The sequence below is a fragment of the Dromaius novaehollandiae genome, chromosome 5 (genome assembly GCF_036370855.1).
Source record: "Dromaius novaehollandiae isolate bDroNov1 chromosome 5, bDroNov1.hap1, whole genome shotgun sequence".
Lineage (NCBI taxonomy): Eukaryota > Metazoa > Chordata > Aves > Casuariiformes > Dromaiidae > Dromaius > Dromaius novaehollandiae.
This window is the reverse complement of record NC_088102.1, coordinates 13,789,974-13,811,577: the sequence shown is the minus strand read 5'-3', so window position 1 is coordinate 13,811,577 and position 21,604 is coordinate 13,789,974. Positions and strand designations below refer to the sequence as shown.

Sequence of the window (21,604 nt, the reverse complement as noted above, 5' to 3'; positions counted from 1 at the left end):
GCGCGGCCGCGGGGCCAGGGGCTGGCGGGGGCGGCGCACGCACCCCGCGGAGCGCGGCCGCGGGGGCGGGCGGTCCTCTCCCTCCCCCCTGCCGCCGCCTCCGCGTTGCGCGGCGCCCCCGCGGCGGGGGAAGGGGCGTCCCGCCTTCCCCTCCGCCGCCAGGGCAGGACGCCGGGCGCTCCGCCGGGCCCCCGGCCATGGGGCTGCGCGCCGCCGCGCTCGTCGGCTGCTGCTGCCTGCTGCCCCTCGTCCTCCCCGCCGCCCCAGGTAAGAGCCCCGTCCGTGTGTCCGTCCGTCCGCGTGCGTGTGTCCGAGCGTGCCCGCCGGCAGAGCCGCAGCCGGAGCGCGGCGAGGGGCGGCCGCACCGCGCCGCGCCGGGAGAGCACTTGGGAAAGTTTGCGGAGTCGCTGCGGCTGGGTGCGACGCCGCGGCGGGGGCCTCCTGCGGGCAGACCCCTCCCGACTCCTCGGCCCGGCTGGAGGTTTCGGTGGGGTCTGGGGAGACGTCGCTTTCCTCCCGCCTCCCGTGTTTGCCGTGTGGTTTGCACAGGATGTAAGTGGTGGATGACGGTGTTTCAGGTTAGTATTGCTTAGAGTGTTTAATGTAAATACTTGACATGCACACGCACAAAAAGTGACTGACACATCTTCTCTTTAGCTTCAGTTATTCATGCAAAAGCCAAACGATTTTTTTTTTCATCCTGCATAGGGTTGAAGTGAATTCAACCCTCATAACAAGTTATTCTAAATGGAAATTGTTTCTGACTACAGGTATTTTTGTATTTCAGGTAGTTCTAAAAAGAATGCCATTGGAGTAGCATGTTGTGAAATGACATGTATGGATATGTTCTAAAATTTCCTTTTAAAACTAATGCATAGTGATATTATATGCACTTTGCATATGCTAAAGTGATTAACTTTGTACAATTTTGCAGTTAAAGTGACGCACCTTGTACTATTCTGCAGTTAATTCTTTATGTCATTTCACTCGTCCTATAGCAACACTAGGTATCATGCTACAAATTAAGTTCATTTGAAATCGTATGTTACAAAAACATGTACTTGGAAAAAAATCAGAATATAATGCAGTCTAGTAGCTTTTAAAATGTCATTAATGTGCATAAGGCATGATATGATTTTTCTGAGTGCTGATTTTTCTACAATGATATTACAAATTTCTTCTTCCAGGCATGAATTGTAAAACTGGCTGCCACCCAGTGAATGGATTTTGTGAGTTTCCCAGTGAATGCAGGTAAAAAGATCTATCAGATAAGGCTATTAACCCAGGAACAGCCTGCTTTAATAACCCATTGTCCTTGTAAAATAGACAGAAGCTGAAACAATTTGCACTCTGCAAATATGGTACTGTAACAAAACAGCACTCTATTAACATACAGTAACTTGAGTCATACAGCACAGAGGAATTAAGTCTTAATTTTCAAATAGTCTACATATTCCAGTAAGAAAAGTCTTTACATTGACTAGGATTTATTTATTTATTCTCACTGAATGAAACAGTTTTCTTTAATCTGTTTCTAGTACTAATCTCCAGTATCCTGGAAGCATTGGCAGCATCTTTGTGCTCAAATGCGCTGCATTGTCCAATTTTGTATCTGAAAGTTTATTTATTGTGCCTCGAAAAGGGGAACTTCCTTGTAATTGCGTTTATTGAAAGTAAACTGTGCCTCTATCTTGTCTTTTATCTGTTTCAGGTGTCAACCTGGCTGGCAGGGCGCTCTGTGCAATCAGTGCGTGCCCTTCCCTGGCTGCGTGCACGGCGGCTGTGCCAAGCCCTGGCAGTGCCTCTGCGAGGAGGGCTGGATCGGCAGCCTCTGTGACATAGGTTTGCACAGACTTTCCTGTCCTTGAGCAAGTGAGGTGAAACAGCTCCCTCTGGTGCTGGAAGCATGCAAAAGTCCTTCTACCTACTTGGGTTTTTTTAAAAAATGAACGTTAGAGCCAAAACGTAGTAAGATGTTTCAGGGCAGCGGCACAGCAGCCTGGAGCTTTTATAATTTAGGCAAAAGCATGTAGTATCTTTTGGCACTGGGCATGTGTGCAAGCAAGGCGTAAACTCATCATTCTATTTTAAACACCAATCATTGTAGAGAAAGGTAGCAAATTACTTGCTAACTTCTCGTCATATATAAGTCTTCTTTTCCAAAACTACGTCTTCTCTTACATATTAAATCAATTGGATTATTTGTCTGACACATTATGTATACTAATTTCTGTACAGACAAATATGAGTGTAATACTCAAGCAAATTTCTTCTTGCAAAGGAAAATACCGCGCTCATCTCTTTGTTTACTTAACCCTGTGATGATTCAGTGGAGTAGCATTAGCATAACTGAGAAGAAGGTCTGTCTGAACCGGCTACCACCTCCCTCTCGCATCTGGGGGGTAAGCACAGCTCTTGTGTGCACTCACTGACCTCTCCCCAGTCAAAATGAGCCAGCTTAGCGTAAGCAATTTGAAGAATCAGCCTCTGCTGAGCTGGTTTATTTTGGCTGACAAGGGCAAACGAGTGATCAGTCAACAGATACAAGGGGACAGAAACCGCACGAGCATCTTAGACACGATCGTCTTTTCAGCCAGCATAGCTGCAGCTGGAAGAGGACAGGTTTCTGGGGCCTCAGTTTGTTTTATTGTCGTTAGGACTTCGGTCGTTGTAGGACTTTAAATTTATAGAGCATGTTCTGCCACTTAACACCCAAACCAGTAATTAATGGCAACACGGTTTGAATGGGATAAAATTTTCAAGACAACCAAAAGACTTAAGATTTCAGCTAGCTCATGTCTTCACAGTGTCATGGAGCTTGGCGCAAGGTACTGAAGTACTCACTCAGCTTCTCATCAGGTTTTGCACACATAGGCATGTCCAAGCTACTTAGTTTAAGGCTAGTTCAGGTACGTTTATAAGAGCTGCAGTAGCACCAGTGTAGATATGACTATAGGCTCTCAGAGATGATTGCATTCATTATGTAGTTCTAGACACCTCTGACAGATATGTTTATTCCTGAGACAGCCATCTAGATTCTCATCACAATTATTGAGGAGAAATGGGTCCCTCTGTGGTCCGATGCATCTCATCCTAGCCTAGAAATAGGTCACTGCGCTTAATTAGAGCCAGCTCAGAAAATGTGAGACAAATAGTTCAAGATGTCAAGGTGTACAAGCATAGATTCCTAAAATTAAATAGAATGACCTCCTCCTTCCACACCACCACTTCAGGAGGCTCATTTCTGTTACCTGTCAATGACTCCAAAGGCCCAGATTTTTAAAGGTGCAATGTAAGCATCTAAAGATATCTAAGTGTACTATGTTTTCAAGCTGGGCATACTTTTAAAAGCCATATTAAGTGCCTAGCTGAGTTTCTAGATGCTTAAATACCTTTGCAATTCTGAACCTTGCAGCTTTCCACTCTTGCAACTGCTGCTTAATCTGCAAAACTCTGTTTTGCAAATTATACCCATATCTTTACGGAAAAATATTATTTTAAAAGGTATTCATTAAAACAGTTCTGTAATTACAAAACAGGTATCCTTTGTTTAAATCTAGAAAGTATTATTTCTCTCAACCCTCAGAGTCAGCTCAGAGTTTTCTTTGCCAGTTTGAGTCTAGATCCCCAGGCAGAGGTGCCAAGAATACTCAGTCACAAAGAACTAACCATGTTTTCATCTGCACAGGCATGTTTTGTTGAAAGTCTTTAGCCTCCGTGGATTTACCTACTCTAAATGTGTTGTTTTGCCACAAGGGATTAAGGGAAGGGTCCTCCTTTCCTGCGATGGGATGGTTGTTAAAAATTGTTATCCTGACCCGATAAAGCACTGTAACCTTAAATGGGGTTAACTGCTCAGCCACTGATCTGATCACCCTCTGCTGAAATGTTGGTGTCAGTCTCTTGGGTCTGTAAAGTTGTTACCGACTGCTGTAACTCACTCATTAACAGAAACCACTAAATAAAACTTTATCAGATTAGGAAAAAGGACAGTTTGAAGGCTTCTGCTCTATTTGGGATCATTGACATACATATATGTATAACTGACTTTTCAATGTGGAATTACAAACCTGTCAGTTTCTTACTATAAAATACCAGAGTCTTGCCTCTCTCTTCTAATATTGAAGTTTTATGTCTGAAAAGAAGAAGCCACAATTGTTTTATTTTCACATGCAAATGACATTAAGTGGCATTTTTCAGCTTCTGGAGTTAATTTTTAGCTTCAAGCTTATGATGAGACAAGCCATGTTAGAAAGCTATATTTCTATTGTTTCTGTAGAGATGCAAGAAGGATCATGAGTAATGCAGTTTTGGCATTGTTTCGAAATTAATCCTTTTTTGCTGCTATAGAAAATGTGTATATTTGTCAGGGAATTTCTGGCACAGCCGCTATTTTGGTGTTGCCAACTGAGTGAATGCCAACTCACAAGGCTGGCAAAATGTGGAGTGGAAAAATATGACAGGATCTGAAGTTCACTTGACCACTACTGTAAATTTTTGAAATACTTGTAAAATATGGATAGAGTCTCGGCACCTAATTGCTCATTAAGCATAGAAGGAAAAAGAAGTGATTTGGAACAGTGGCGTTCTATCATTTTCCATTTCTTAGGAAAGTTAGTATAGTGAGCTCCTTAGCATGAACCATGGAAGTTCCTGCTTTGAGTAGTTTTAGATCATGAAGTGGTTTGCTAATGCCTCTGGTTGTGTAGCTGTTATTTTTACAATGCGCAGCCTGGTCCTCAGCTCATGTCCAGAATGGTGATCTTTGTAATTTAGAGGCATGCAGATTATAGGCTGGGCTTGATCGGTTGTAAACAAGTAGGCCAGGATCAGTGGTATCATTTATGGCTCTTATTGCAGTCACATAAATGGACTTGGCACTTAAGAGAAATCTGTAAGGTTGCATTAGTAATTACACTGCTGATCAACTTCTTTGTGATGGAGTGTGCCAGCCTGCGTAACTGAATGCCATGCCATCTTTTAACCCTCCAAAAAACCACATCCTTGAAATCAGGTATACAAACATCTAGAACATGGCTGCACAGAGCAGGGTTTCCCTATCTGCAACGCTCTTCAGACAGATACGTTATCACAGTACAGGAACCAGTACTGTGTCAAACAGTGGACATAACAAAGGGAAAACCAGTTTCATCAGTTTATTTCCATGAAAAAATGACAGTCCATTTGGAGTAAAAGAGCCACCACACTAAATCAGATCAGTCATCTCTGTCACCTTGTCACCTCTGGCTGTGCCTGTACAGTCATGTTTGTGTGCTCCTGACCTCCCACTTGAGCCCTAGCCTCAAGCTGGCCAAAAAGTCAACATGTAGTGTGACCTCAGGGTATACTGTGATATATGTCACTTGACTCCTTTGGCAAGGGCACTTGGTAAGCTCAGAGACTGCCACCAAAGCAAATACAGGTGTAGCCTCTTACTATGTGCCCATGCTAGGCATGCAAGAGAAAGAGTCTAGAAATTCTGCAATGGACATAAACCTTCCTCACAAAACCACTCAGTGACTGTGTCATGCACTGAAGCAGAGAATTCATTTTCATGTAAATATTAATTAATTTGATGGTAATGTGGTTGTGGCTATTCTTTTTTATAGTATATAAATATTATTTATGTCATGTGTATATGTAGATTCATTTTTTGAACTCTCATCTCTCAGACTTTTATTACTTGCAGGGAGTAAATTACTTGATTTTTGGCTTTTGAGAAGAAAAGTAGAGAAAACAGAGTAAAGTGGGCTACTTGGCTACTTATTTATTTATGTTTTAATAAAGATCTGTTCCTATAAATGTTTAAGTTGTTTTAAATTTAAATTCCTTCCTGAGGAACTTTTATACATCTTTGACATTATTTTTCATATTATTGACAGTGCCTTTATATGTATACATGTGTATGTGTGTGTGTGTGTATATATATATATATTTTTTTTTTTTCCAGTGAGCTTCCTTGCTCATGCATCAGCATTCATGTTTGCTTAGCTGCCTTTAAAGCCTGCCAGGTTAGGTGGTGAACAACTGTGCTTCAAAGAAGTATTCAAGGTTGTTTTGGTTCTTTTGAACATTGGAGCTAGCACTCCAAGTACATGTAAAGTGGTTGTGTTTCAGTGAGAACAGGCTATAACTACCAAATTAGGTGGTGAACAGCAATGCTCCAAAAAAGCTTTCGAGGTTGTTCTGGTTCTTTTGATTATTGGAGCTTGCACTCAAAGTGCATGCAAAGTGGTTGTGTTGCAATGAGAACAGCCTAATATATTAGAAGGGAAGATTATATTTGAAAACTAAAGCTGTTGAAATGTTTTGCTATGGTTAAAATTTTGCAGTACCTAATGATATCATCTAAGTTTCATATTGTATTGTGGGAAGTAGAATATAAATGCCCTTAAATCCTCTTTCATCTTTTTAGAAAGTGTAGGTGTGCATGTGAGCACGTAAGGTGTGTCAGATAACTTGCAGTCAATACGTCACTGCAGCTGCTCCATTAGTTGGTTCAAATATGCTCTTTTTATTTATTTATTTAGAATTATTGTAAAAGTTCAGTAATTGTTCGGGATGGAGGGGAGCAGCAGGGAAATTGTAAAGGAAATATGATGGGTGACTTTTGGGTCAAAATATGTCATACAGCTCTCTCTTCTGCTACAGTTACGTAAGAGTTAGATGCAACCCAGCCAAAAGACGAAATTTTAAGAGACTTTGTAACTTGCTGATGTCTGTTATTATGAAATATCTGTACATGAGCACATAATGTTAGGCTCTCAGGCATGGAGGGGGGTGAATTCCCGGTTGTCTATTGCTTTATCAGAATTCTGTGCATGGAGACGCTGAGGATATGAAAGGATGGCTATATTACTGAGAAGCTCTTTCTCTTCTACTAATATTTTATTGATAATATTACTTATTTATAGACTAGAACAAGCCTATTTTACAACAGGGAGCTAGGAGGAAAGAACCAAGCTGGAAGTGCTTGCAATAATAATAATAATCTGTATTCCATTTTAACAGAAGGAGAAGTAAATCACAATATATAAATGCATGATGAAGGACCACTGAAGCCATATTTTATTTAATGTATTGTTTACTGTTTAATGACTCTTTCTCATTTGATTAATTGAGTCCTGGTTTTACTCATCTGCTGCCTGTTTAGCATTGCACTGCAATGTTAATAGAAAAAATACATATGTTTTTAAACAGATATTCACCCATGTTCTGCAAAGCCCTGCACCAATAACTCAACCTGCATAGAGACTGGTGATGGAGGATATATTTGTTTGTGTACCCAGGGATTTACAGGAAAAAACTGCCATCTCAGGAAAGGACCCTGCATTATTAATGGGTAAATATTGATTTCTGATGTGAATTTAAAATCCTCACTTCAACTGACTGTTCCTCAGATTTCTTTGTAAAGTGGAAATATCTCTATGCTAGAATATATAATACTTCTGCTATGATGGTGATTTTTTGTTGATATTTTTATCAAACTTTACAAATCTGATCTGTTCATATTGTAAAGATTTACAGATTATCAACATGAGTTTGTGGGCATAATTTGAGTACTATAAGTGATAAATGGCACATTTTGTTGCAGTAAATTTATGCCTTCCCATGATTTTAGTAAACAGACTTCAAGGTACCTCCTCTCCTTTTTTCTCGTCTCTAGTGACAGATATATACAATCCAGGTAAAGTAATAAGAACAGCAGCCAGCCCATAAACTCTCTGCACAAAGATACCTAGTCCACCAGCTTGTCATTTTTTAACTGACATATAATGGTGTGTCCATTATGGTTAACTCAAGGAGATAATTTCATTTTAACTGAAACAAGGGTGGGAGGGCATTGCTTTCCAGTCTAAAAGAGAAATGGGTTATTAGGACCAGCATTGCCAGTAGGTCAAGTGAGGTGATCCATCCCCTCTGCTCTGCCCAGTTTTGGGCTCCACCGTACAAGAAAGACATGAACATACAGGACGGAGTCCAGCAGAGGACCACGAAGGTGACTGAGGGATCAGAGTGTCTATGATAGGAGGAGAGGCTGAGAGAGCCTCTGGGACGGTTTAGCCTGGAGAAGAGAAGGCTCAGGGGGAATCTTATTGATGTGCATAAATACCAAATGGGAGGGTGTAAAGAAGATGGAGCCAGACTCTTCTCCCTGACCAGTGAAATAGGAAAGAATTTAAATACAGAAAATTCCATTTAAACATAGGAAGAAATGTTTTTACTGTGAGGGTGATTGAACAATGGACCAGGTTGCCCAGGGAGGTTGTGGAGTCTCTCCTTTTGAATATCCGTGGAGATATTCAAAACCTGACTGGACAGAGTCCTGGGCAACCTACTTTTGCTGGCCCTGCTTGAGCAGGGGGGTTGGACCAGATGATTTCCAGAGCTCTCTACCAACCTTAACAATTCTATGATCCCTTTTCTTCCAGATTTTCTCACTCCTTGCCTGAACCCCTAACTCTGTGCTTAACTAAATCCATGTACCCTCCACCCTCCTAAAAAGCCAGTCCAACAAGGTGAGCTTTCAGCAGGCTCTAAACCTTAAAAAGCGTGATCTGTTTGGTTTGGAGAATTGGATTCTCCAGTGCTGAAGCTTTCTGTTCAGAACAAGCTTCCTGCAGTTCTTTCCCTTTGTGCCAAAGCTTCCTTCTCTTGAGCATCTTCCTTGTTCCCAGCTGGGACAGTTCAGGTTTGGGGAATCCAGATGACCATTTATTTATTCAGTTGTCTACATTTGTAAAACTGCTTCCTGTTTGATGGTCCTCCTCAAAAGCCCAGTGAAATTAAATTACTTCAATGCCTGACTGATATGGACCTCATTCTGTGTGAGATACCCATTAGACTAATGCTTCAGCAGTTTTTTTTTCTCATACATATGTATTAAGGATCTGTAAGAGCTGGACAGTTATGTATTTGATTAGCCCTTCATCTGCTCATCTGTTGTAACTGTACACTATTACAGTATCTGAATGTGCAGATTAGGCGCACATGCATTTGCATAAGAGTAGCCATATGCCCATACAAAAGTCTTTGTACATATTTGTATTAGATTTTAAATAATGTTCAGATCTGATATGTAAAGTATGTCTATAATGTCCAATCCAAATCAGTACTTAAATATAAATACGTGTGTTAATGAAGCATGTAACAAAAGACTGATCAAGAAAGCATTCAGATGGTGAAAGATCCATAAGGGAATTTGAAGGAATACAGTTTGGGAATGATGGAAACATTCTGACAATACAGATCATCCTTTAGTATTGTATTAGTGGATGAACTGAAGTTACTGTGGAGAAAATAGGCTTTTAGCAAAACACCTTTAGTAGACACACATATGGCTTTGTTGTGATATATTGACTGCATATTTTGCTCACAGCTTCAAGGATATTAACTTTCAGCAGTATCACTGATAGAACTTTTCAAAAAAAGGATGTCTTTTTAATATTAATTGGAATTGAGTCTAATTTTGGAAATCTGGAGGTACCTGTTGTCTTCTAGTTCATCAATAACCTGATCCCATAACCATATGAAATGCCTTTCTGGTGAGTACAAGCTTAGTAAAATTATTATCTTAATCTGACACATTTTTTCTTCTAAGATTGCCTTGTGGCTCTACAGCTCCATACTAGTACTCTCTAGTTCTGCTTTAGCTCAGCAATAGATAATTACAAATCTTTAGATCTTCCTTATGGATAAATGTCTCTGGATATTTGTACATCCTTATTTAAAGAAAATATGTTGTCATTAACTTCTTTCACTGTCTCTCGCAAGAATTGCCATTCTTGCATCTGTATGCCAGTGGAAATTTTTTGCCATTGCTTTTAATGGGGAATAGTCACACAGGCCCATTTGGACTTACTTTCAGCATCTGAGATAACTTCTCTGACTTGCCTATTTCTCTTCATCAGCATCAACTTAGGTTCCTCACAAGTGCCTTGAATGACATCCAGGCTATTTGCCTTACATAGGTAGTGTGAATAACTTTCTTCTGCTGCTTTTCATCTGTATAGCAAATATTTCAGTAATTCAATATGGACATATATTAACTATCCCAAAGAACAGGGGAGATAAACAGTACAGATTAGTTCCATGTTTTTCATTTAAATCATCGTGTTTTTAGCTGCTGAAACTACATTTTTGTGACACTACTCTATGTCCAAGTTGAATGCTTATGAGCTAGTCAGGAAATCTTGAACAAATTTTTATAATGGTTCTCAAAACAACAGTTCCCTTTCCCTGGGAAGCTGTGTCTTTTTCAGGAAAATAAGCAGCATTCTCTGCAGATCTCCTTTTAGGTGAAAAAGACAAGTGTTCCCAGCATAAGCATTCAGTATCTGATACTACTTTACAGTCTACCAGAAAGTGCACCTCACACCCTGGAAAGAAACCATCTTGTGAGGTCATGTCACTCCCATATCACTTCTTCCTCGCTACCACAGTGGTACAGTTAACAGAATTGATATTACTAAGTATTGCCCCTGGCTCCTTAGTTAATTTTCATAGATGGAGTGAAGACAACTCAGGAATGAAAGTAATTGTTCTAGTCTGTTTACAAAATCAGGCAGATGTATCTGCATTAGTGACATCCATGTGATGTTTTGAAGTTTTGCTCTGAAGCAGAGTAGCAAGTGGTACACTTCTTAAAATGGAAGTGGAGTATTTGGAAAGCAACTGAGCAGTATATCCATGTTTCTGCAGCTATTCTTTTATGTACCACACCCTGCTGAACATGTCTTAAATGCCAATTGTTTAAAATAATTTAATCCATGTACATTAAAGGAGATTAACTCTAATACGTTATTTATTTAAACATATCAAAAATTAAGCAAATGCAACTTAGTGAGAGTAAAAAATAAAGAATACATATCCAAAATTCTACGTTTTCTCTTAACTGTTTTTACTAAAAATTTGTACATGTAAAAAACATTGAGAAAGAATCATTTTACTCTTAAATTCTCTAACAATTTCTTCCTACTTCCCCAAAAATTTGATAAGGTAATCCAATCCAGACATGAGGCTCCATCTTCTGCACATTGCCATACCCAACAAGCTTGTCTGATTTTCCATGGGACACCTAAGGTCAGGAGAAGGTGCCAGACCCCTCACAGGCCGACAGTAACCATTCAGTTACTCAAGGACCATATGACAACTACAGCTTCCTTATTTTTCTTAAAGCAGTGCTCACGGCAAAATTCCTTGGTTGCATGATCACCTCAAATCGTCACCAGGCTCCCTCTGATAACTGCTTCCAGATTTCCAATTTGTTCCTGCAGTAGCCTTTTTCCAGCCAACAGCTGCACTGAAGGGCTACATGAGAGGGCAGAGCAGATTGTTTTATGTGTTAGTAGCAAACAGGCAGACTACTCCTCTACACAATACTCAGGCTTTTCGGATGAGGGGCCAGCAAGTATTTCAGTCCCCAATAGAGCCAGAGGATGCTCAGGGTAGTCTCTAGCATAGCTACTCCCAGTACAATGACTGGGCATTTGAAAGGCTCAGCCATTATCCCACCAGTGGCCAGGGACCATTTGTAGTCAGCAGCTTATTTCTCTTCTGCAGCCACCTCACTTGGGCAGCAACAGTTCTCTTAAATCCACTCAAAGTCCCACCGTGGAAATCCATAACAGCTAGTTGCCACTGACCATTGCATATGTGAAATGCCAACGTTCATGAAGCTGTGATGTTCAGTACCGTGGGGCTTTCCTCTGAAAATGTAACACTTAACAGCTTGATCTTTTCAACTATGTCCTGATACTAAGCTGTGTGGCTTTAAGGATTTATAAGTATTAGGAGAACCATTGCTGACAGGTATACTATGAGCCTCGCCAAGGTTTATGTTGCCTTTTTCATGTCTGAAATTCATTTTTTAGAATGTAAGCAGTAAAAACTTTGTTCTTACATTATAAACTGCCATGAAAGTGGCTTTGAGCTTTATCTGTAGACCTGTGACTCAAGGCCCCTTTTTGGCCAACAGAGCCAGTCTTTTGGCCTTATACTGCATAAGGCAATGTTGTACTGCCAAGTTGGAAAAAAAAAGGTCTTTCAGTGAATTTATGTCACTTAGAATACCAGGCTACTAATAATTAAGTTCTTCAAGGGTTTTCAGAAATACCTGATTTCCTTTGGTCCTGTACTCATGTTACAGCTGCCTTTGCTAGGGCTGACACCATCCCATTTATATTTATTTATTATAATTATCAAACTTTTTTTGGCCAAATAGCAGTTTGCACAAAAGCATCTGTTCACCTTGAAATTTTCAGTGTATCACAGAGAGCTATAGAGGCAGAATAAAAACAATCACCTTCACATCTGGCTGCCATGGTAGAGTGTTTTGCTTTGCCAATACAATACATAGATTATTTTATGAATAATGAGGTGGAAAACGAAGCCACGCTGCTAGTGTCTTTGTTCAGTCTTGTCTAAACAGTCATTCAGCTACATAGCTCTAAGCATATGAAAAGAATGGAAAGCTTAATTTGAATAAATGTTTGAAATAATTTAAATTCCTTTCACAACTCTTCAGGTAGGATTTATATACTGGTGTATTAATCCTGCCTGAAGGGTCAGCAGAAGATATTATAATCTGTATTGACAAAGCTGTTAACAAATTCATTCTTGATTGAACTTCATTGACTTCACTGGATTTGCATTAGGAATTGGCTCTTCTGAAGAAAACCAGCTCTTTTTATTATACGAAGTGTTTCATAATGGTTTCTTTCAGCGGACTTTGATTCAACTCTGTGTATATGTATTTGTTCTCTGTTCTAGCTCTCCCTGTCAGAACGGAGGAACATGCGTCGACGACAATGGTTTTGCACCGCACGCTTCCTGTCTGTGCCCTGCTGGTTTTGCTGGCAATTTCTGCGAAATAGATATAGATGACTGTGAATCCAGCCCGTGTGAAAATGGAGGAACGTGTACAGATATTGGTGTGGGTTTCAGCTGTTTTTGCCCCCATGGCTATACAGGAAAACTCTGTAGCAGCCGCGTCATATTCTGCGTAAGTGGCCCATGTGAGAATGGAGGAACATGCAGTGAACTTCCCCAGGGAGGATACGAATGCATCTGTAAGCCAGAATTTGTTGGTGCAACCTGCAAGCATCCCAGCAAAAACACAAGTCTCTCTGGAGTGAATACAGAGACAAATACACAGAATTACAACCCACCCCCAAAAGCTCATCACAAATCAGTGCATCAAGAACATCAAGTCCTGAAAATAACAATGAAAGAAACAATCCAAAATGCAGACGCCTTGCTCAGTAAAAGTCAGGTGATATGTTTCATTGTCCTGGGCTTACTTACATGTCTTGTTGTCTTGGGTACAACTGGGATTGTATTTTTTTCAAAATGCGAAATGTGGCTTGCTAATGCCAAATATAGTCATCTCCTACGCAAGAAAAAGAACTTTCTTCTGAAATCTAGCAATGGGGAAAACCTCTCTGTTAATATTATCTTCCCAGAGAAGATCAAATTGACTAATTACACTAAGAACTATACTGCCATCTAGGACCTCAAAAGCCTAGCAGCAATTTGCAAGTTTTCATAGCAATATGTAAAATAGATTGAATTTATTACCTGTGACTGGCTTCAGTATTCGTGGGTACAATTGCTGTAACTTGTGCTGAGTTGTAAAAAAGAAATACAATATGTCTGTATTGCTACGTGATTTTTTTCATTCCCCATAATAAAAGTTAAAAAAAAAGAATTGAAGAGCAGGGAATGGTAATTTGATTTATTTTTAAGGCAGCTATTTAAAAGGTAATTTACTACTGAAACTGTCTTTCAGCTTTCTTGTCTTGTGCATAGTTTGTTTGGCAAACATGGTACTTGTAAATTACTCACTGATGCTTATTTTTGAATAAATAGCAAGTTAAGGGCTATACTGGTTTATTTATTCATTTGAAAACATTGTTATGCTACAGCAAACCTTTCACAAGTGTCTCTGCCTGATGCTTATTCTATCTGTGATAAAGAATTTAGAGAGTGGGACAAATAGGAGCAAATCTGGACTGATGTCTCACCTGTCCAGTCAGTTTTACTATTTTTGCATGGTTATTAGATAGATTACTTCTTCTATAGGATCTAATAGGTATTTGTGATATTAATTTCAAGTTAAAGATCTCTCTTGCTTTGGATGCTGCCTCCAAAATTGTTTCGGCTATCAACAAAAATACCAAAAAGGTGTTCAGTGTCCTTGGTCAAACTTTCTATACAGAGACCAAATCAAAATGTAGAGGATCTGATTCTGACTTTTCTTTAAGGAGCTCTGCAAAGAGAAGTGTTCTTCACCTGTGTCGCAGTGAAAAATGAGAGTACATACTCAAAGTGTACAGCTGCTTCAAAATCTTAATTTCTGCTTCTTCTCTGTCATATTTCAGGGAGTGGGCAAAGTTTGCAAGAATCAAAAGCAGCATTGGCATACAGGTAAAGGCTCACAGAAACCACAAAATCTTTGGGGCCCTGAGGGCACAAATAGGCCCTAATGGCCCTGACCAGCCTCACCTGGGGCCTCCACCTGCATCCCTGCCAGTGGGCCCCAGACTCCATTTCAGCTCAGCCTGAGACCTTCAGTCCCTCCTGAGCTCTGCTATAGGAGTGCTGGTCTCCAGCCCTGCCTTCTGGAGGAACCTTGGAACCATGCTGTAAGTAGCTTGTTTCCTGGATGGACTCCAGATATTGTAGTTTGTCTGCAGTCCTGTTTCCAGCTTTCCCTCCTGGGTGGACTTTGGAGTCATGGCTGTTGTCTCCAGCCCTATATCTAGCCCCATCTCCTTCTGCTCCTGATTGGAGCCCCTGGCTGGTCCCTGGACCTTGGTCATCATTTACCACATCTGGGACCATCAATGGACCCTGTTAATAGTGCTGTCTCTGCCTGCCACGCTCAGCCCCTGCAAGACTGCATCCCCATGGCAAGGGCTCGGCCTGCACTGGCATCACCTAGGCTCCCAGTTCTTCATCCTCATTGAGTAACCTTGCTCTCACCGCTCCCTGAAAAAATTTGATCTGAACTGTGGTTCCTAAAGGTGTCTTTAGATGCTGTTAATTAACAATTTACTGCCCCAGCCACCCCAGATAGAAATATTTAGCAGTTTCTTCTGTGCTGTCTGATAACTATGCTACCCCCAAATCTATTAACAGCTGCTCAAAAATAAAAAGCTTTAAAGCATATTCAGTTCATTATCCTGGAATCTTTTCTGCTGACATGTCTCTGAATTGCTATGAGTACATAGCAAGTTAGCTGTATTGCTGATAATGTTCATACATGTCATAGCATTACAATGTAGTGCAAAGACTATAACTAACAGAAAAAAGTGCGTGTAGAGGTACTTCTGTGGAAAGTGTTAACTTCTAGATAACAGGATGAAAATTTCAAGGCAAGTAGATGCTTCCTCTCAGAACTTTTGTTGAGAAGACTGCTGTTCATCAAAACCAGAAACTTTTTAACTGGTCTTTCAAACAAAGATAACTAACCTGGAAGTCCAGATGAAAGTAAACCCAGGTAAGCAGTGTTTAGTAGCCTTTAAAACATGAACTAGGGGAGTTAACTCACTTTTTTTTTTTTTTTTTTTTTTTTTTTTTTTGGCATATAATCCAGTATTGTGAGTTCTAATGAACTGTTATGTGGCAGAAGTATGTTAGGATAAACTTGGAGACAATCAAAAACATTGCACAACTCTAATCAAACCACACAGCTTTGATTCAAAACCAGTTACAACATTAGATATAAACTAAGATTCAGTCATCACATTCCAGACTCGGGTCAAAATAGGAAAGCTTTCTGCTTCAGCCACCCCTTTAAATCCAATGGCCTCGTCTAATGAGTCAGTAACAAATGTGTAGTTGAAGTACAGCTGTCCTTTGCTATCCTCTAGCAGGTACAGAGAGCTGTGTGCGTACAGTTTCACTTCAGCTTTCTCTCACACTACTTCTGATTTCAGAGCCCTCTGTTAAGGCAGTCAAGTTTTGGTTTGTGGATTTTTTTTTTTTTTTTTTTAATCATTTAAAAGTTCTTTCCTTGCCACTCAAAACAACAAGCTATGCAGGGGAAGGTGAACAAAGAGCTTTTAGAATACTTCACAATTTGCACTGGAATTTTTTGTTCAACGGAATGAAATATTTTATTCAGGACCCTTTGGGGTATTAACTGAAGAACTGAATCTGAGATATCAGGAAACTTGTTTCTCTTCTTTTTCCACACTAAACATTAGTGAATACTGTGGTGACTTAACTGGAATCATTTTTTTGAGGTGGAACAGATCTGGTCCTTATCTCAGCTGTAATTTGACTTAGTTTTTATATATCCTCTTAAATCTTGAGATACTTATTTTGAAAGCAGAACAGGGAAAGATAAAATAAAGCAGCAGCAATTGCAGCGTTTTCTTGGGCAAATTGTCCTGCCTGACTATGTAGGCAAAGAAAATATATGGACAACAGCACCTCCTTAAGGATGGTTAAATCTGCGGTGACTCACCCAGCTTTGCTGGTCTATGGAAACTGGCCCAGTCATTTCTTCCGGAGTAGCATGATGACCCTCCAACACCAGCTTTCAGTAATCCTCTGAGGTCATCAGTTAGTGAAAAATATTAGCTACTTAACATAGTTTACCATAAAATACCAAGTACATTTGAGGGAGCTGATGATGTTCTTACTGAAAATGCAGTATGGAAAAAAAAAAAAAAAGTACTTTTGTCTGAAATAAAGTACTAAAACAAAAAAGATCTCATCATACTTAATCAAAATAATTACCAGTGCTACTGTACCAAAAGTGAAGTGCATTGCAAATATTTAAAATTGCAAATGGGATGTAGGCAGATACTAGCTTTGGAGGTACGTTCTTGTTAAAGCAGTTGATTATGGAAAAAATTCTTCCTTTTCATGTCAGTTCACTGATATATTTACCTTTCAAACTTTTTTTTCTGCTAGCAATTTGGTGTCTGTGGCAAATTCCATCATGTATGTAACTGACCAGAATTCACTACAACTGGGGGGAGGAAGAGCTCAAGTTAGTGGTGGGAAGTGCAAACTTCACTACTGAAAAATAGCGGGAATTATTGTGCCTCAGAAATATCCTTCAAATCGGTAATTCTATTGGTGAGATTCAGATCAAGGTTAAGACATCTAAATTTTGGTGTTTGTGTCAGCTAAATATCTAGGCTCCAATTATATCTATTGGAGAACTAGTCATTGGCTACCCTTGAAGCCTAGGGAACTATTCCACTGACCAGTGAGTAGGCTGTGATTCAATGTGCAGTTACCTAACTGCACGTGCTTGCCCACGTATAAGTCTCTAGTGCCATTTGAGATGCCTTCAGGTAATCCACCTTGCCTCCAGCTGGATGTTTCCCCATTAGGTCTTGTCATATCTGTCAGTCTGGTCTGGACATCTTAAATACACAAGGGTCTCTAGGCAGCTATGCATGGCACCCAAAGGCCTGGTGTCTACTGTAGCATGAGACAAGCAGTTCTCTAAGTGCCAAGACTATGTTAGCTATGTCTCCTTTTCCTGTAATGTGAGAGTTATAATGTGGGAGCCCTAGCACAAGTCCAATCCTGCCTTGTGCATCTGCTTACTTCAGAATGTCCCAGAAAAGGTGACCTGCGAACCTAGAAAGCTTGCAGAGCTGTGGCTGTCTTAGGTAAGGAGAGGCTGGTGCCGATTTCAGTACAGAGCTGCCAGGGCTGAGCTTGTGTGCTGGAGGAGTACACCAGAGTCTGAGGAAGGAGGTGGCTTGAAACCAGCTCGGGCCAAAATGGGCTTACAGGCAGAGACACCCAAGGGATCAGATTCTAAGCAGAGCAAACTGGCACGTTTGTATGAAGAAGTCACACTGAGGTATGGGGACAGTAACTCAAAATACTATGGGAATACTTTACTTTTCCTCATTAAGTCCATCTAGCCTGGGTTCAGCTTTACCGTGGCGGTTAATGGGATTCTCACCTCCTCCCTTGCTCTGAGCAGCATTCCCATGGCTGTCACCCTAGCAGCTGCACTGCTTCCCTCTCCTTTTGACAGAGGTGCCATCAGCCCTTGCAGCTCAGAGCTCTGCTTCAGACTAGAGAAAGGCTTTGAGTTACAAGCTTGTGTTTAAAATACAAAATGCAAGGATTTAAATTCATATTTATGAACTGCCACACATGATTTTTGGCTATGGTAACCCTGTTGGCAGCTCCTCCATCACAGATACTGTATTTCCTCATATATAGACAGGAGATCCTCTTTGAAGAGAAGGTCAGTGACTCAGCATTGAAAGAGCAATGATTTTTGGCTCCCGGCATCCTTCCTATCTTTTGCGGTGCAGTGAAGAAGCTTAGGAGGCTCATATAGTCTCACTATACTCTCAGAAGGGGAAAAAGTCTTATCTTAAGCATGAAAGGAAAAAAAAAAAATCTATCTTTAATTCTTCTCTGGAACAGAGCTAAACATATGTATGGGAGTTTGTCATATTTGTGGTGTTACTGTAGTGAATAGTTCCAAAACCACATAAATGATAGAGAACTGGAATAATAAGAAAGACTTAACTTGAGGAAAGCTACAGTATTTGAAGCAGTCTCCCACAACAGGTCTCAAAAGCAAGAATTCTTAAATCTACTTTGTACAGAAACACTGATATAGTGGCAAAGAGGACACAAGGAGCACTGATACAATTTCAATTTTTTTCAGCAAATAACATATTTGCTATTAATGAGACAGAGAACAGAAAACAAGATATCTACTGTATCCAATGCCAGAGGTGCGGGCCTTGATCAGCTATATTGCTGTCTCACCTTTTTGCTTTCTTAATGCTCTCCCTTAGTCAAGCAAACTTCTCTGAGCCTTCCTCAGCCCCCACCTCTGCCATGTTGCCGGGGGGGGGGGGGGGGGGGGGGGGAGACAACTAGGCTGAGGTGCAGGTTGGGATGGCTTGCACTTGTCAGCTAATGAACTCCCTCTTCCCCCAAGCAGTAGAAGAATATGCTAAAGGGTCTTTATTTTATCCATCTCTCTTTGAGACACCTTAACCTGTGTCTGCTATATTAATAGAAAAGACCCACAGACATTCCACAAAGATAGCATTTTTAGAGACAAATTTTTTCAGGGCAGTGGTGGGGAAGATGCCTGGCTGCTGTGAAATGGCCATCACTATATATGCATATACATTATTGATTTCATTGAGAAAAACCTTAAAAATTTTATGATCATTATGAACATAAGCAATAATTGTAAGTTGTTTTATTTATATTAATAGATTTAAAGAATAAAATGGGCCATTAGACCATGGAACCTAAATGCTCTAGAAGAGGCCCTGGAGTTCAATTCAGGTTTTCTTGTAGTGACTAAAGACTTATGCCTGACTAAAGAATGTCATAGAGAATTTCTGGTCAGATACCAGTGGCTCATTTCAAACATGGCACCAAGGAAATATTAAATGCTGATAACACTGTCCCCATCAACATGCTATTTACAGGGCTTTAGTAATCTTTTCTTCATTTATCCTACTGTATTAATTTTATTATAAAAAACAAACTTTAGATAAGCATGTCTGAATAGAAAAATCTGTGCACAGTTTTGTTTTTTGTTTTTTTTTTACTGTAGTTCTTGGTATCTGTGCATATTTCAGTACTGTGTGTATTGCTTTTGATTAATAAGGATGCTGTCTGCAAGTGCTAAACCATCTGCTGAGCAGCCTGGCTGATCCATTCTTCTAGGCTGATAATCTATGGGCTCTTTGCAAAATGAAATTTAGGTCCAGCTGGACCACGGTATTCCTAAAAGCTAAAACAAACCTTTAGCTTTTGAGGGTCAAGTAGTGTTAACAGCCTGGCTGCAGGCTCCCTGGAATATGTGCAAACCATCACTGAACACAATGGTGCACACCATACTGCTTGGGTAAGATAGTCAGCATAACTGTGCCCTTCCCTCCCCAAGCCCTCCAATTTGCCCGTGCCTTGGAAACTTTATTTCCCATCATAACCTTAAAGGCCTAAAAATTTGGTGCAGATATGGGGCTCCCATTTTTTATCCAGGATTTTCCTGGCAGAATTATGTGTATATGCATTTGACCTTTCTTCTTAAATTTATCTTTACCAAATTATATGAGGGATAGATAGTTCTTTTAAAACTTCGCAGGAGGGGAAATAAGACTTCATATAAAGACGATTATTTCAGTCTATTACAGGTGGAGCTGCTGCTCTGGGAGTAGAAGAAAACAATAAAGTTAATTTTGATCATTAGCTCTAAAGCTCAGAATTATTGGGTTTTTTGTTTTTTTGTTTGGGGGGGTTGTTTGGGGGGGGTTGTTTTGTGTGGTTTGTGTGGTTTTTTGGTTATGGGTTTTTTTGTTCCATCTCACTCCTGTATAGGTTCTCTGGACAGGAAATATCTTTCCCGAAGATCATATCTAAGACAGGGTCCTGGACATGTCCATGGAAACACGATGCAATCTTCTAGTCCTTAGTAAGCCAGAGGTAGTTTGCAGGCAGAGAGCACTGCTCTTACAGTCGATTGACTCACATATGCAAGTCTAGGCAACTTAAAAGATGCAAGAATATGAAGATGGTATAACACAAAACAGAGAGACTAAACCAGGCTTAATCAGAAGTTTGGGCTAGACCAAACCATGTTTTTTTATAATATTTTGGTGCATGTAACTTACAATAAAATACTGCTTTATTCTTCCTCTCTCCACCTTCTGCTTTCAAAACAATATCCTTTCTATTAATTGTAGGCTTCTACTGTGCATGTCCACTTGATGGCAGTATTTGATCGGAGAATCGTTTGCAAGCCTTTAAACTGTGCATCTTCTTCCACGTTTGCGTTAGGAAGTTTGCAAGCCATCCACAGTGATCAGTAATGGAAAAAGGGCGAAAAAGGAGAATGAGAACCTGCCTGTGGTTCTTCACCTACCAGGTCATGAGCAGGAGTTACCTGTGAGATGCAGCAAAATCCAAGCCACATCTGCATGGGAAGGCTGCAGTCACACCCCAACAGGGTTACAAGGCTCCTTTCAAATTAAATCAGAGAGTGGAGACCTGACCGCTACAAAGTCATGGAGTTAATAATACTTCTGGAAAGGTTACCACAACACGAATACCCAGTGTGGATCTTCTGCCACCCTACATGAACACATGCATGTCTACATATTCATAACTAATGCTGGATTTTGCTGTACTACCCTGTGGTATGCAAAATTTACGCATTCATCTAACTTGTAGCTGGATTTTGATAGACTGAACACAAGCTATGTGCACTTTATAAGCAAAACTACATGAATGAAGATAGCTTAAATGTACCGTCACTGAGTTGAAATGTAGAACAATGAAAGGAAAACAAAGAAAATAATTTATACTAATCCTGGAATAAAAAAGTTTTTAGTAGTTGTAGTATACTACTACATTCCCAGCCTCCCCCCTTTACCTTAAATAAGTTTTGTAGCCCAAAAGGATGTGCATAGACACTTTATCAGTAACCCCATATTCATTATCATGCTCCCTGGGCCATATGGTGAAATTTTGGTTTGCCTGCCTCTGTCTTACTGGCTTACAAATGTGTCCAAATTGGAAAGGGGAAAACAAGTATTTTAACTTCTATTTATTTATTTTTTTTACTGAAGTCAAAGACAGA

The 21,604-nt window shown here is 40.2% G+C and overlaps 1 protein-coding gene across 2 annotated transcripts; it reads left to right on the top strand.

Annotated features, from left to right (window-relative positions):
- The first annotated feature begins 6 nt into the window (after nucleotides 1–6).
- DLK1 (delta like non-canonical Notch ligand 1) lies at nucleotides 7–13,883 on the top strand. 2 transcript variants are annotated; one of them, XM_026111393.2, is made up of 5 exons: nucleotides 7–267; nucleotides 1,188–1,251; nucleotides 1,712–1,842; nucleotides 7,201–7,342; nucleotides 12,772–13,883. In XM_026111393.2, exons 1-5 carry the CDS (start codon nucleotides 198–200, stop codon nucleotides 13,508–13,510), a joined length of 1,146 nt encoding a protein of 381 aa, XP_025967178.1. In that variant the 5' UTR covers nucleotides 7–197; the 3' UTR covers nucleotides 13,511–13,883. The 2 variants fall into 2 exon arrangements, with proteins under 2 accessions (XP_025967178.1, XP_064368139.1); XM_064512069.1 differs by lacking the exon at nucleotides 7–267 and adding an exon at nucleotides 554–578.
- The last annotated feature ends 7,721 nt before the right edge of the window (nucleotides 13,884–21,604 follow it).